The sequence below is a fragment of the Poecile atricapillus genome, chromosome 2, assembly GCF_030490865.1.
Source record: "Poecile atricapillus isolate bPoeAtr1 chromosome 2, bPoeAtr1.hap1, whole genome shotgun sequence".
In the NCBI taxonomy this organism is placed as follows: Eukaryota; Metazoa; Chordata; class Aves; order Passeriformes; family Paridae; genus Poecile; species Poecile atricapillus.
This window is the reverse complement of record NC_081250.1, coordinates 24,906,034-24,921,245: the sequence shown is the minus strand read 5'-3', so window position 1 is coordinate 24,921,245 and position 15,212 is coordinate 24,906,034. Positions and strand designations below refer to the sequence as shown.

General features: G+C 40.0%; 2 protein-coding genes across 5 annotated transcripts in view; one reads left to right on the top strand and one right to left on the bottom strand.

The window, feature by feature from the left end:
- The window catches only part of LOC131575468 (basic salivary proline-rich protein 1-like), a 29,923-nt gene extending 14,713 nt beyond the window's left edge, over positions 1-15,210 (top strand). Inside the window, exon 3 of the mRNA XM_058831052.1 lies at positions 14,780-15,210. Coding sequence (XP_058687035.1) covers positions 14,780-15,210 — 431 coding nt within the window. The remainder of the gene's footprint in view (positions 1-14,779) is intronic.
- DYNC1I1 (dynein cytoplasmic 1 intermediate chain 1) overlaps positions 1-15,212 on the bottom strand; it is a 411,944-nt gene that overhangs the window by 196,917 nt on the left and 199,815 nt on the right. The window contains exons 2-5 of one of the 4 annotated variants that reach the window (XM_058830768.1): positions 14,377-14,851; positions 12,420-12,852; positions 10,184-10,958; positions 5,224-8,592 (exon numbers count right to left, since the gene is read on the bottom strand). The gene's annotated coding sequence lies outside the window, so the exon portion shown is untranslated. Of the gene's footprint in view, positions 1-5,223; positions 8,593-10,183; positions 10,959-12,419; positions 13,635-14,376; positions 14,852-15,212 lie in introns of those variants that run through there. The other 3 variants (XM_058830769.1, XM_058830766.1, XM_058830765.1) reach the window with 3 other exon arrangements.

Below are 15,212 nucleotides of genomic sequence, written 5' to 3'. Positions count from 1 at the left end.
CTTCCTCCAGTCTTCAGATACTTCTCCCAGTCATCATGAACAATCAAAGATCAGTGAAAGATTATTGAAGGTGGCCTCACAGTGACATATGCCAGCTCCCTCAGTATCCTGTCAGGGCCCATGGACTCATATGTCCAGTTTACTTAATTATTCCCTGATCTGACTCTCTTTTACCAAGGGTACATGTTCCTTGATCCAGCCTTTCCTCCTGGTCTTTGGGACCTGGGATTCCTGAAGGCTAGTACAGATGGAAGCAGAGAAGGCATTCAGAACCTCAACCTTTTCCAAGCCCTGCATAGCCAGATACCCCACCTCACTGAGCAAGATGCCCACATTTTCCCTGGTCTTCCCTTTGTCACCTACATACTTATAGAAGCCCTTCTTGTTGTCTCCATCACCCCTGGTCTGATTTGAATCCAGCTGGGTTTTAGTTTTCCAAACTTCATCACTCAATGGTCAGACAATGATTCTCACAGGTATTCCTCAAAGGTAACTTATCCTTGCTTCCTTTTTGTGTTTGAGGATGGCCAAGAACAACTTGTTTATACACATGGTCCTCTTGAAATCTTTGTCTGTTTTTATTCATTGGGATGGAACGACCTTGACTGTGTAGGAGGTAAGCTTTTAATACTAATCATCTTTCTTAGCCCCACCTTTCCTCCAGGGCCTCATCCCACAGCATTTTTTTCAAGATCTCTGAAAAGGCCAAAGTCTGCTTTCCTGATGTACAGGGTTCTGACATTGTTTTTCCACCCTCCCTGCCCTAGGGATCCTGAATTCCACCATCTCATGGTCACTGCAGGCTGACCTGCACACAAGGCTGTCTTTGATCTTCACATCCCCTCCTTGGTGAGGATGTGGTCCAGCAGTGCACTTCCCCTAACTGGCTTCTCTATCACTTGGAGGATTGGAGGAAGAAGTTATCATAAATGTCCTCCAGGAACCTCCCAGCGTGTTACATTCTATGGTGTTGTTATCACTGTTATTCTGCAGGTAATACTATCTAAATCTGTGCTGTATATTGAACTTGTTATGCAATACCTTTTACTCTCTTGACACAAACTGACTTCCATGGCTTTGGCAGTCCTTTGTGCAGGATCCACAAAACTACCCAAGATTCCTTTTGCCATGTCATCTGAGGATCTCTTTGTGTGTAGGGACTGGACTTGGGACTGGACCCTTTCTATTATGTTTTATTATGTTTTATTTATGTTTTATTGTGTTGTAGATAAGATTCTTGTTTCATTTCTAGCCACCACTGCCACACTCAGAACCATGAGATGGCCTGAAAAAGTGAGAAAAATGTTCAGAAAAAAGAGAGATTATTTTTCTAGCATCTGCAATAAAGTAACCTCCAAAGTATTTACAGATTTTCTACACTCTGTAGAACTGTCTGTTGGTAATATATAATAATGTGACAGGCTAGTTTTGGTAGTAGTAGCCTGAAGACTTTTCTTGGAAAATAGTTATTTTTGCTCAGAAATCTTCAATTGTCATTCAAACTAACACACCTAAATAATTCTTTAGCTAACAACAAATACATTCAAATGACCAACTATACATACTGGAAACAAATAAAAATAAAAATAAATAAGAATAAATAATAGTCTTAGGTATGATTTTACAACCAGGCAAAATAAAGGCTGAGCATTATAAGAAGAAAACATTTCAGGATCTCAGCAGGCAACATTCTTGAACTTAGACAATGCCACACAGGCAAACCTAACCTAGGCCAGGTTAGCTGTCATGATATCCTGCATTGCCACAGAAATCTGCTGGGGTGCAATGTCTCAAGGAACACAGACAGAATTGATCAAATTACATAATGTCTATTGCCCATTTAAAAACCTTTTGCTTTCTAGACAAAATAACTCTGGTTTTACAAAATTTTGCTTTCTTTTTCTGCCATTTATTAGAATATAATTAACTTAAAAAGTTTTCTCTGATTATTTACTGAGAATGGCTACAACACACATTTCTTTTAACAGCTACATAAATTATGTTTGCAGAGTGCACAGCAAGATTTCAGGAGCAAAATCTAGTTTAAAGCACTTAGCAGAAACTTACTTTTTTCTGGGCCAGGAAGAATGAGCCTTTCTGTTTTGCAACAGCTTTCTTAGCACATATTTTCACTATGCCAAAGATGGGATACAGTAGTGTCTGTCTGCTCAGTGTCAGTCTATAAGTCAACTTTCTGAAAGAACAATTTTTTGTCCATTTAAGATGTTTTGAGCTGGACTACCAGAAACTTGGCCACATAAAAGGCATTTTTCAGTTCTAAAATAATTTCCTTTACCTGATTTTAGACAGAAAAGTTGAATGTATAGACTAATATCACAATTATTTTCAATTCCAATGAAAATTTAGATTTTCAACTCTATAGCATTTTCCTCCAGAATATTACAGAATGTCTGTATTGAATGAGAAAATAGGTTTAGCCCTACTAGAGGCCTAGATTAGATCTGACAACTTGACTAGAATCCTAAATACCCAGTCTATTTCTGTACACCTATATCATGTTTTCCCTTACCACCTCTGCTCAGAGGGAAAATACAAATCCTGCTGCATGTGGATACTTGGTCACATGTAGGCATGCCAAGCTCTTAGACAAATGCCAGTAAATGAGGAATTGCTTCTTTCCACAGCGGGAAAAAAATTATGTGTTATGGAAATGTTGACACTTCACAAATGAGAAAAAATATTGTGTCTTCAATGAATTCAGCCATAAGGAGGAGAAAAGGTCCATGGAATAGCAAATATTTCTCATTTTATCGTGTTAAGTTGCAAGATGGTATTTAAGTACTGTCTGCCAGAGTAAAAGAGGAATGACATACTGTTGCACGGCTGCCTTCATGTTTTCACAAACAGGCTGTTTCTAAGTGCCATAACTACAACTGCCATGGTTCTCACAGAAACTAAGTTGTCCAAGCTATGTTTATATCTCTTTCATATCTTCCTTAAACTAACAAATTTCTATTTATGTGAGCTGGTAGCTTCAAGTTTATGTCATGCAGCAGATGTAATCCAGGCTCCAATTATGTCTAGACACAGTTCAAATGCTCACAACCTGTTTGCTTGGAAAGTAGATGACAATAATATACTAATATACTAGCTTATTCATTGTCCTACACACTTTGTATCTTTAGTGCAGAATTGTACTGAAATTTCATACAGAACTAGGGTCAGTTCTCACCAATATTTTACCAAGGAAAAGGAGTCATGGGAGCTTATACTTATGGAAAATTGATATCCTCAAAAATCTTACTGTTCATTTTGTGACTAAAGTTTTCACAGAAATCAGTACCAAACCATTGCTCTGTATGGATATCAAAACTCATTTGAACTCTAAATTATATATGTAGCCACTCTGTTTCTTTCTGCCCCTAAACATAAATCTGAAATAATCCTTGAAGTAAAAATAGCAAAGTACATGACCTGAGTATATTGATGAAAATGTTGTCTAAGTGCACTGTCAACACCAGACCTGCCCATGTCCAAGCAGATCCCACAGTAAATGATGGTATCTAGCTTATTTCAATTTTCTTTTTACTCTCCTGAAGTGTAACTCTTACCCTAATTCTACCACCACCATCCATCTTAATATAAAGCATAGTGCTCTCAACACAGTGCTGAACACTGCCCAAGGGCAACAAGAGCTGGGACTGAGGATTTAGTGCTCACCTGACATCCACCAGCCTTTCACACTCAGTCCAACCTCATTCCAACCTGTAAAGCCCTTGACACAGGGGTTCACACAAAAGCATGCCTTCAGTGCCTTCCAAGTCCAGTGCTTACTCCAGCTATGCCTACTGTCGTCTCTTCACAGCTGAGCAGAGCTCTCCCATCCCTCAATAATATCCCCTGTGCCAGATGAGAAGCTTCTGTGCACCTGACTTAAAAATTACTTTCCTAAAGGATAAGGTACCAGGTCTTCCATTCAGAAGCCCTTGCCCTTTCCCCCAAATCAGCTCTCTTCCCTACTCTACCCAGAAGTGCAGAGGGCTGCCAAACCTCAATGAAAACTCAAGGTGTGGGCCTGTATGGATGCCAACCCTCACAATATCCAAGGGTCCATTCCTAAGTTAGCACAAAGAGGGAGGTCAGCTATGCCTGGGTCCTCTCCTCTGATTGTTTTAAAGAGGCAGTCAGGCCATCTTTCTCAGACTCATTCTTTTGTGATTATTTGCTCAGACTGCCTTTTCTTCTAAAAAATCTTCAGCTTCTCCTCATTTTGGATACAACTTTACAGTGAGAGATGCCTTCACTGATTTGGATATTCAGACTTGATGTCTGCAGTCAGCAGCAAATGGTATCTGTGTATTGTTCCCTCCAGATGTTGACTAACTGGGCAGAAACAGTCTTGATCTGGGAGCTAACACACAGGCCAGGGTGGGGTGTGAAAACCTTTCAAAAATTTTGTTTAGCTTAGGGCTAGAGACTTGCTACAGAACACATAATTTATGCAATTCCTTGAAGTGCCTTAGGGATGTTTCCCATGTTTCATGGGGTTTTACTGCCTGGATTGAAGCAGCAGCCTATATCTGATTCTCTGCTGAGTACCCAGTTTTAAAATTTAAAATAACAACAGAGTTATATCTGTAAGATATCTAGGAAGTTTCTAAACATATATATATATCACTGAGTCATGGATAAAAACCCAAAAACACTGTTCATCCTGATAGCTAGAGTATCTATCCAAAACCTGAAGGAGTAAGGAAAACAAAGATGTTTTGACAAGAAAAAAACAGACTTGATTGCTCTGCAAAGAATAAACTATGCAGTAACTTATAATCCATGTGTCATCCTTTGCCTAGTCTTGAGTATGGGTACTAAATACACTTTTTCTTTCACTTTCCTACCTCTCCCCAATACCAAAAAACCCAGCAAGATCATCTAAGCTCTGTCATTAACTATTACGCTTTAGCATAATAGCAACAGCTAATCAGAGTCCTATATATGGTGGTACGAATGTTAAAAAGGCCTTGACAGGATCTCTCTGTGTGATATCCATCGTAAAAATCTACACTGTATGGATATGGGTGGGATGGCTCAGTGAAGCTACCTAACATGTCATGCATGCCTAGTCTGGGAAGCTCACAAGAGCTGTCTGACAAGAGCATGGTGGCCCCAACAAGAAATAGCAGGAGGCTCTTTTCACTGAGATCTTGCATAAAGCAATATTCAATCAATTAAAAAAAAATTCCATGCAGAGCTCCATCTTACCTTTCTAATATTTTCTTACCACATTTGGAGAAGAGACAGGCAGTTCCAGGGTTAGATGTCCCTTGCTTCCCTTCTGATCACAGTCCTGATCACGGTGCACTCAGATTTGGTCCTCACATGGGGGAACTATCAGTTCCTCCTCCTTTCCTGCCCCTGGTTGTTGCCACCAGATCTCCCTGATGGTCTCTCTCAATTCAGATATCCCATGTTTCCTCTGAAAGCCCATGAGCATGACATTGGCAGAGCACTTTTAAAACAGAAAGAACAAAGCACACAGGGAAAAGTATTTCAAAGCAAGAATAGGAATGTCTGGTTTATTTTTCCTTGCTACCAAAGGTGGACTGGTCATTGACTTCCCCAACTTAGACAGCCATAAAAAAAAATAAATAAATTCAACTCATAGAATTAGTCTATGCATAATGTAGGAAACTGAACAAAGAGAAAATCAGACTTAAAAAAATATTTCCCTAGAAGTCTTTAGAAATTATTGAAAAATTAAAATGTGAACCATAAAACTGACTTTTTCCTTTCAGTGTGCCTTTTGCTATCTCAAGTCTTACAGAGAGAGACTTAAAACTACAGCTGAAATGACTGGAAACATTGAACTGAATGCAGTGGCCATTGGATTAGGAGTTCATTCAGTCATTCACACTGGTTACTATCCAGTAACCGGAAATAACACATGTACAACTTCCCTCTGGCTGAGAAGTTAACCCATTACTTCAAGGATGTCCCAGCAATTCCCTCTAGTATCTCACACTGCACAGTACTTATTATGTACAGTTGGCAATAAGATTTCCCACCATCCTGCTGAAAATCATCCACTTAACTCATACAACAACTCATGAGTCACTATCTGAACTCTGAGTACAGAATATTACAGCCAGCTTTTCAGCAGTGCAGTGGTTAGTGAGCATACCAAGCCTGTCCTTTCCTGTAAACAACCTCTCCTTATTTTCAGACACAGCTGTCAGAGCCCCAAATACTCTAAAAGGCATTTGAAAATCTGGGTTGCACTCTACTGGTGATGGCCCAGTTTCCCAGTCATGACACAGAACAAAACTGTTCTGCAAGCATAAAGGCTTTCTCTTTAGGCCAAGTCAAGGTTATGTACAAATACACACAGCAGCTAGTATCAGACAATCGATACACTTCTACTAGAACTGGGAAACACATCCTTTTGACTATGCTGTAAACAGTGTATCAGTCATAAAATTAAATTTAAAAAAATACAAATGTTAGTAACTTTAATAGTGATTTAAAAAAAGGAAGAATAAGGCAATTTCATATATCAATGCTAGTTGTGCTGCTCAATACACTTCTGGAAAACATGTTTATTAAAATGAAAACAGTGAGACAGGATGGGACTAGACGGTCCCTTTTCAAAGGGAGCTGTGGATAAAATAATTCAGCTGATGTGACTACAGGGGAATTGTTAGGGGATATTTACATGAAAGAAAGCAATGCTGTTCTGGCTCTGGTCTGGGCCCCCTTCAGCATTTCCCAGCATCCAGCACACTCAGGCAATGTCTGTGTCATAGGGCATACCCAGTGTCATGCTACTGCCTTTTTGGTCCCATATCAAGATGACGAGGAACACTTAAAATGCCACCCTCAGACTACTGTGGTAACTGGCACACTGACTCAGGACAACTGTGAGATGCTCTTAAGGAGAGTTAAAAGGTCATTTGCACAGCTAATGCACTAGGAATGTTAGCTGCTACATAGTGCTGCAATGCCAGCAACTGTGACGTTCAGGCATTTGCCATATCCTGCAAGCTGATCAATACCAGTACAAATTTCATAAAGCTGCCAGAAGCTTAGATTATGTTAACACAAATAGCAAAGAAAGAACAGCCAGAAAAGATACTGAGAAGTAGGAAAGATAGCAAGGCACATAGCCCTTATCACAGCACTGAGAAAAGAATCAGGACAAACAGCTTTGGATGATCTGCACGAGTACATCTGTTCCTTTGAAATGCTGGGATATGTTTCTTTACCATAGAGGGGGAAGTTAATGGAAGAGATAGTGAATGGACGGAAATAACATGAAGTGATTTATGTTCAGGTGAGAGTGGTGACTCACTCCAGCAGCATTTAGTCTCTAAAGTATATAAATTACATACTTGGAAAACTGCAAGTTGCAGGTTGTAGCCTTATTTTATTTGGCTGTCCTAACTTTAACTGGGGTTCAATAGATCCAATTTTTCAATTTCAGACCATTAGAGAGAAGAAGGAAAGGAGGTTGTAATTTTTTTGTCTTTACTACCTTGTGATCTTTTCAGCACATAAAGGTCACCTACAGCAGATGTCAATAATCACACTCTTTACCGTTTCCTTAAAGTTCATAATTTTACAGAACTATTTCACAGGTTACTAAACCAAACCAAATTACTTCTCAGCAAGAGTGAATTGGTGCCTTTCCTATATAATTTTATGAGTTCCCTCTGGGTCTCCTCCAAGGATTTGAGCATTTGGCACAATATTTGAATCATGAACTGACAGTAAAGGACTGGAATTATCTGGATGTTTCAAAAGTACAATATTAGATACTTTTCTCCAGGAATGGTTAAATAGGGACAACCTTTTTATTTGAAAGAGAAAATTCTTGGAGTCAAAATGCTCTAACTGTTCTCTTTGAGTGACTTCAGATGGAAATTTATCCCATGTTTTCAACAGTACAATTTAATTCAGCATGTTGGTCAGACCTAGCACATAATTTCTCAAGGTGCTATGGGTTCATAACTCTGACTGAAATCCCTCAGACCTGCAAGGTCTTGCAGCTTTTATTAAGCAGCCAGAAGTGCTCATACAAAACTACAGACTGCTTCTCAAAATGCAGTCCAACGCTTTTTTGAGTCTTTCTCATGGAAAGGCCAAATAATACCATATCCACTTATTGTATTTCACAAAAAGTGGGGAAACGTAATGAAGGTTTGACTAAGGCAAATGTGATAGAAATGTCTTTATTTGTTCAATTTTACTAAATCACTGGTTTTTTTTCTCCAAGGCCTTGAAGAAGGTAATTTTCAGCATAAATTACATCCTAACTAGGATCCTTGGCATTGATTTGATTTGACTTCTTTTAACTGAAAAGCTTAAAATTTAAAAACTCTTTCCATACGTGAGAGGAGATAAGCACGTACATCATTTGATGTGCATGCTGTAAGCCCAAAATACCAAAAAAAACAAACACAGATACACTTGTTTACTTCAGCATGGCAACACTCCCATGCAATATCCGTTTCTGACTCGTACTCCAATTAAATCCCACGTTGCTTTGATAACATTCTTATCTCTCTTTCATAAGCTTCAGCATATAGGGAGTTTCAAATAAGGAACTGGTTTACAGGATTCCATGTAGCAGATCTGTAACAAAAAGCAGAAGGAAAACTGGGTCTCCAACACCCAGCCCAGGGGAAAGCACTGCCCTTCCTCATAGCACCTGCTGGATGCTGGCAAGGGCTGTTGTGATGATTACCAAGTTTTCTCTTGTTTAGAGTATCTTCAAGGTTGTTTACCTTGGATTTATTTATTGATCTGAATATTAAAAAATATTTTATATTTTTAATATTTATAATATGAAATATTAACATTTAAAAACATTTCTCCAGAAACAGAGAATAAGAAGCTTATATTTCTTTCTGGGAATGATGAAATGCCCAAATATTCAACTTTATTCATAATGAGTATCCACAAAATGGAAGGCTTAACAACACTCACTTCAACAGTAGTTGTGTGAGTGTGTAAGAAGAAATTACACTGCTTCTTATATGGTGTAAATGGATTTCTTACACGTTTTAGTGAATCTGGTTTTGTGCAGTGAAAATATGTCTTGTTAATATATATATATTTTCAAACTAAATATGTAATTTAATTGGTCTCACAACAAAGATAATTTTAATCTCTATTTTACAAACTGTATCCTCTGGTATGTTAAAATATTTTCTTTCAAAAGTGGCCTTTTGAACCGATGCCTTCAAACTTATTGCTGATTGTTTGTACCCAGATATTATGCCCCAGAAAGGAGAGAATCAAAACTTCAATTTGCACATATTTTTAACTTTTAAGTAGGTAAATATTTGAATACTTTCTTTCTTCAGTATTTTTTGATATCTAGGGGTTCTTTTCCCATATAGAAATTAAATGAAATGTATGTTCATGAATGCCTACATATAAATGTAACCACCATAGCAAATTTATAATATTGGTGTAATTTCAATAAATGAAATTAAGAAATATTAAATTAGTGTGGTGTGGGTTTTTATGCCACTTTAGGTAGACAGAAATCTTGGAAATCAAATACCCCATAGCTCTGATGATTTTTGTTTTCATTTCAGTGACTATTAGATAAGCACTATATTGAAAATTGAATTTGAAAACACCAAAGGGGATAGAGTAATCAATAATATTAAAAAAATTACAGTAGCAAGAAAACTTACTTAATGCTGCATAGCAAAACTGTGGATTTTGTCTAATATACCACGAGATTTTGCCACAATAAATAGAGAGAGGGAGACTTCCCTTGTTTAAACTGTTATTAATGTTTCAGCAATGTTGCATTGGCAATTTACCCATTACCTGTTAGTCACAACACAAAAATATTTTGCACTTACTCAGACCCAAAGGCAAAGCATTTTAATTGTTCAGTGCAACATTTTTTTATTGTACTGGCTCTTTATCCGGAATATTTTAATACACAAGCTATATTTTCATTTTTAATTGCAGTTATCACACCTTAGCCTGTGGCTATACATTTCATCAAATAAGAAAACTCCCATAGACCTACTGTGTAGACAACTCCTGTAAAGCATGTTGCAGAAACTCAGCCTTTATGAGAACAGCTGATTAGTATCTGTGAATTCACACTTCAGCGATAATAGCCAGGATGTTGCAAACAAAAAACAAACTTCCCATGGGTAATCCAAAGCACTAAGGAGAAGTGGTATTCCAGAGATACCTTGAGCCTCTTGGAAGTGTGGCCAGGTAACACCATAGAGAGCCCTTTTCTACATGATGTCTTGGCTTAGTATTTTCTAGACTAAACTTCTCATTCAAGTTCATGTGATGTGGACACTAAAAGAAAACAAACACTTTCAAATCTGATGAAGGAAATGCTGAGACAGAGCAACTGGGAATGCTTTCTAAGATCAGCCTCTGACAACATAACCTGGAATAACAGTTTCAGGCTCCAGTTCAGAGCAGAAACTCAAGTCACTACATCCACTTTACCAATTGTTCTGCCACAGTCAACAATATCAAGGGCAGCTGAGAGAAAACTTAGCAAAAACATCTCCTCTTCACCCAGAGTGGTCTACTCTGAAAAACAAAAGTAGTATGTGTACCAGTTCAAAGCCTCTGACTCATGTAAGTGTTACACAGGTGAAGCTAGAACTCCTTTTCAGGGTAAGGTGTTTCCTAAGATGTCTAAACCTAAACTTCTAATATCCTGTTCCACTAACCTCTTTTCCATATTCTTACAGAAAAATATAACTGTTCAGATGAAACATATTTAGACCTCAAAAGATGTATTCTTTTGCCCTGACTTTTCACAAGGTGTCCACTTTTTCCCAGGTGATCTTCTCCAGAGCAAGGCTGTTCACAGTAAAGGCAGCCGTGGCCCAAAGTGGCAGCTGTCCTGATGACATCTTTCCTCTATTTTCCTCTGCATCTGCAGCTCTTATAGAGGATGCCACATGCTTTTCCACAAGAACTGCTACAGTAGTCAGCTGAGGCTGGAAAAGGACATGATTTTGTGTCTAGCTATGTATTTTAGATCAGTGCCAGCCCACCCTGAAAGTCTACCTTTATTTCCTCGGCAATGGTGTACTTGCCTGAAGATTACTATTCCCCTACTTAGTAAGCAGCCTCCTGAATTGTGACAAGCATTTCAAGATAAACACTTTTGAGTCCTACGTTTATCACAGTTTGAGTCCTAGCTTTATTTCCTGAATGGTACAGCTATACTCCAAAACAGTTCTTTTTTTCCCTCACCTATTTCTACATTCCCAGTTTAAACACCCTTAGTTAATCTCGTGCAAGCTTCTAGCTATTTTTTTGGAAAAGCAATTTTGAAACCAGCAATCCAGTCTCATTTTCCATGATTTTAAAGGAGATAACAGATAATTTCAGACATGGGTAACAAAGGCAGGGAATGAGGAAAAAAGGTGTCTCCTGTTCAGGGCTGCTGAGTTGCCATGTTTACAGCTCCAAGCAGGCTGCTGACCAGCCACAGATCCATCTGTAAAATGATCCGGCTACTGTACTCTTGACTTTTGCAAGTTATAAGCAGCAGTGGGAGATTGTGTAAGTGCTGAAGCAGCTGCAGAACCTTTCCCTCACTGAACTACTGAAGAGGCACGCCAGCTTGTTTGTGTGCTCCTCCACAACCTTTCACCTACTTTGGCTGTTTTGGCTGTACTGGGAGCCCCCAGCAGCTCGACAGCTCGTGTGGCAGCAGTGTCGGGTGACAGAAAGATGAGAACGGGAAGATATGACCCTTGTTTATACTGCTATTTCTGTATTTTTTTCCATGTAAAGGGTGATATAAATATTTAGAAAAAGAAACATATTAGTAGGTTAAAGTATCAATTCAATTCCATAAAAGCAGACCCATCTGCAGGCAGAGAGCCAGTGATTTGCCCTTGATACTGCTGGAAATTTCACAAGGTGTTGCGAATACGACTCACACACTTGTCACCAGACTACTCCTTCCGCTTACATTCCAAACTTCCTCGTGCTACCATTAATTTCCACCCAGACTTACTGCTCATTCTGGGTATCATTTACCCTTCCTTACAGAAGCTGAATTAGAAGTTGCCTTTGTCCCTAGCAGAAAATATTAGTCTGGTTCTGTAAGAGAAAAAACTTTGATGATGCTGCCTGTTCACCTGTTCGCCAAACCATCCCTCCCAAGTCAAATTTGACTAAAATCTCTGTACAAGCTGGCAGGTGGTTTAGGGAGGAGAGATTAGAGTTTTGCTCCACACTGGATAAAAAGGAGAGGAAACTCAACCAGACTCATTCTACTGGAGAGCAGCAACCATACCAGTAATCATCCCACATGTTCTGGCTGGTCAGGAGGGCACTCATCCCAGCACATCCTATTGGGTCTCCAGCACTTGTTGGGTTAGGAAGAAGATCCTTACATTTTTGTCCCCACAGAGAAAAAGGTACGGAAAAAGCAACCATGATACCTTCTATTAGACATCAGCAACATGGTCAGTTATTACACATGCTGGCTGACTAGGAACACAGCTCTAAGTACAGCACGCTGTGTCTCCAGCAGGAGCGAGGACATAAGAAACATGAGGCGACAGCTGATTGCAATGGAGAGCTATTAGGAGGCAAATGGACAGGAATCCAGGCTTCATTCATTCCACTCTTCTGGACCCATCTGTTGTGGAAAAAAGCAGAATGTTAACGCAGCTCCATTTTCTTAAGCACAGTCAGCAAAACATTACTGTGACCAAGCAACTGCAAGTGTTGTTACTGCCTTTTTAAAACTTGCCCCAGGGCAGTTCAGAGGAGGAAAGTTAAAATACCTAATCAGCAGAAATGAGACCTGCTCTGATGAATACTGCAGTTCAGAATTTGGCACTGTCCTTCAGAATCATTGTTCTCTGACACCTGCAATTAAAACTGCCACGTGCTTCAGAAGAAAGGTGAAACAGTGGTTTGGACAGGAAATAAAGTGAGAACACTGCTAAAGACAGGATAGATGGAGGCATTGTATGAAGTGGTTGCAATTTTCACCTGCCTAGCTCACCTGCATTTGGCTGATGATGAACCATCATATATTGTTACATTTGTGCCTAAAACTTAGCTTTCTTGCTCAACATTCAGAACATCCACAGTAGTTACTTCACAAATATATGCAAGAATATAAATTTATGTTGTTCACAACCTCCTGTAATACATAACCATCATACAAAGCAAGAAACAAATCTGAATTAGGAAGGAGACATGCTTCTTCTAGAAGCTCATCTGAGTAAAAAAACGTCAGTTGTGCTTCTGATGTGTAAAATTCTTGTAGAAGTTTGTTTTGATTTGAAAAACACCCAGGTTTTGAGTTACTGGAACTTTGTCCTTTTAACAAATGGGGAAGGTAACACATGTGATAAACAGAGGTGTATTTATAACAACACACTTCCTGTATTTCCTGCAACTACAATTTTACCTTTGTTCACAGCTAAACTGAGTATGTAAGATATTTGTTCATACCTTACTGCATATAACTACCAGAAAAACATTAAGAAGTTGCTGTAAAGAAAATTAATGCAAACAACAGAAATTGTTCTTAGTAGACTATTTCCCCATTGAGACTACTCACTGAGGATATTCGAGTTACTTATATTAAGCAGGTTCAGCACACTAACAGATTAAATAAAGTATCTTGTAGGAATATAAATAGTGACCTTACAAATTGCAGTAACTGCCCGCTGCAGAGAGCTTCCTGACCCAGATTTTATTGCAGAGAGTTAATTTTGAGGTTTCTGCTTGTCACCAATTAGTGGCCTCAGGAAGAAAGTGGAACAAAACAAAAGCTATTCTACAGGTTTGATGGTTAAAACAAATTTATATTAAATTTTCACTTCTGTGGCTCATCTGCAACTTGCAGGCAAACCAAGCTTAAAAAGTCAAAAGCAAATACCAAATTCTTAAATTTTAATTTTTGGCAAGGACAGAAAAAATCAAAATCATTATATTTGCTGCTATTTCATGTCTATATTTTGCTTCATTTCACATTTCATATGCCAATATTTGATCACTGCAGTAAACCAGAATATATTTCATGGAAAAATAACACAACAACTCTCCCAATAAAATAATAAAACAGGGAGCAATAAAATAATAAAACATAAAGTACAGTAGGAGTAGAATCATAACTAGGAATAACAGATATACTAGGAAGACAAAAATTAGATAAAGTTTAAAAAAGTCTATTGACAAGCTAAAGTATTTTCCTCTGTCTATTAAACTAAGTGCACAGATCTCTTGTGAGGAATTTGATCTTCCCTCCCATGCAAAAGAGTTTACATGTCTGTTTCTGTAAATATATGCATATAAAATTCAACTGGGGAGTTGTATGCAAATATTAAGGAACAATTTTTTTGTACTATTTTACTGCCACATGCTCCTGCTGTTACAGACCAAGTTTTCAGATGTCAGAAAGCCCTCCGCTGACATTAATTCCATTCCTCAATGCGTAACTCAAACCCTGCCCCCAGCGAAGGGGACTTGGCGCGTCGGGAAAAGGCCAGGCAGCACTTGAGATCAAAGCTCCTTCACCAGCAAAGAGGAAAGGTCAAGGGGCTTTTCCCAGCTCGACTGTGACCCTGGGAGATGAGCCGTCCCTGAGAGCACGGTGTCAGCCCCTTCTTAGCTCTAGTGACAGTAAAAAAAGGCCACATGCTGATCTGGGGCCAGTGCGTCACCAGCACAGCTGTCCTCGGGTATTTGGTCGCTATTAACCAGGTCACAGACACGACCTACATGTCGACAGCCTGAACCCTGCGGCTGGGATCTGATTTTGCTCCCTTTGCCTTCCACGCAGCCTTTGCTCCGACGCCGGAGCTACCCTGTCAATACCAGCACCGTCAGCACCCCCTGTATGAGTGCAAACATACTCGGACCCCAAAAACCCCCGGACCCCATCGCGCCCCTCACGCCGGGCCATTGGGTGCACAGCCCGCGGCCCCTGAGGGGCGGGAGCAGCGCGGCGCCCCCGCAGCTGGCCACGGCCACCCTGCCGCCTGGCCCGGCCCCTGCCCGCTGCACAAGGTCACCGCGGGCGGCACAGCACCAGCACAGCCGCCGCTCCGTGTGCGCTGCTCCCGCGGCAGCCCCGGCCGGCACTGCTGGCGCTCCCCGCGGCGCTGGCGGGGCGCCCGGCGGGCCGGGCCGGCGGGCACGGGGAGCGCCGCCAGCGCCGTCACGAGCGCCCGGGGGGCGGGCCCGCCGCAGCCCCGCCCCCTGCGAGTGTAAAT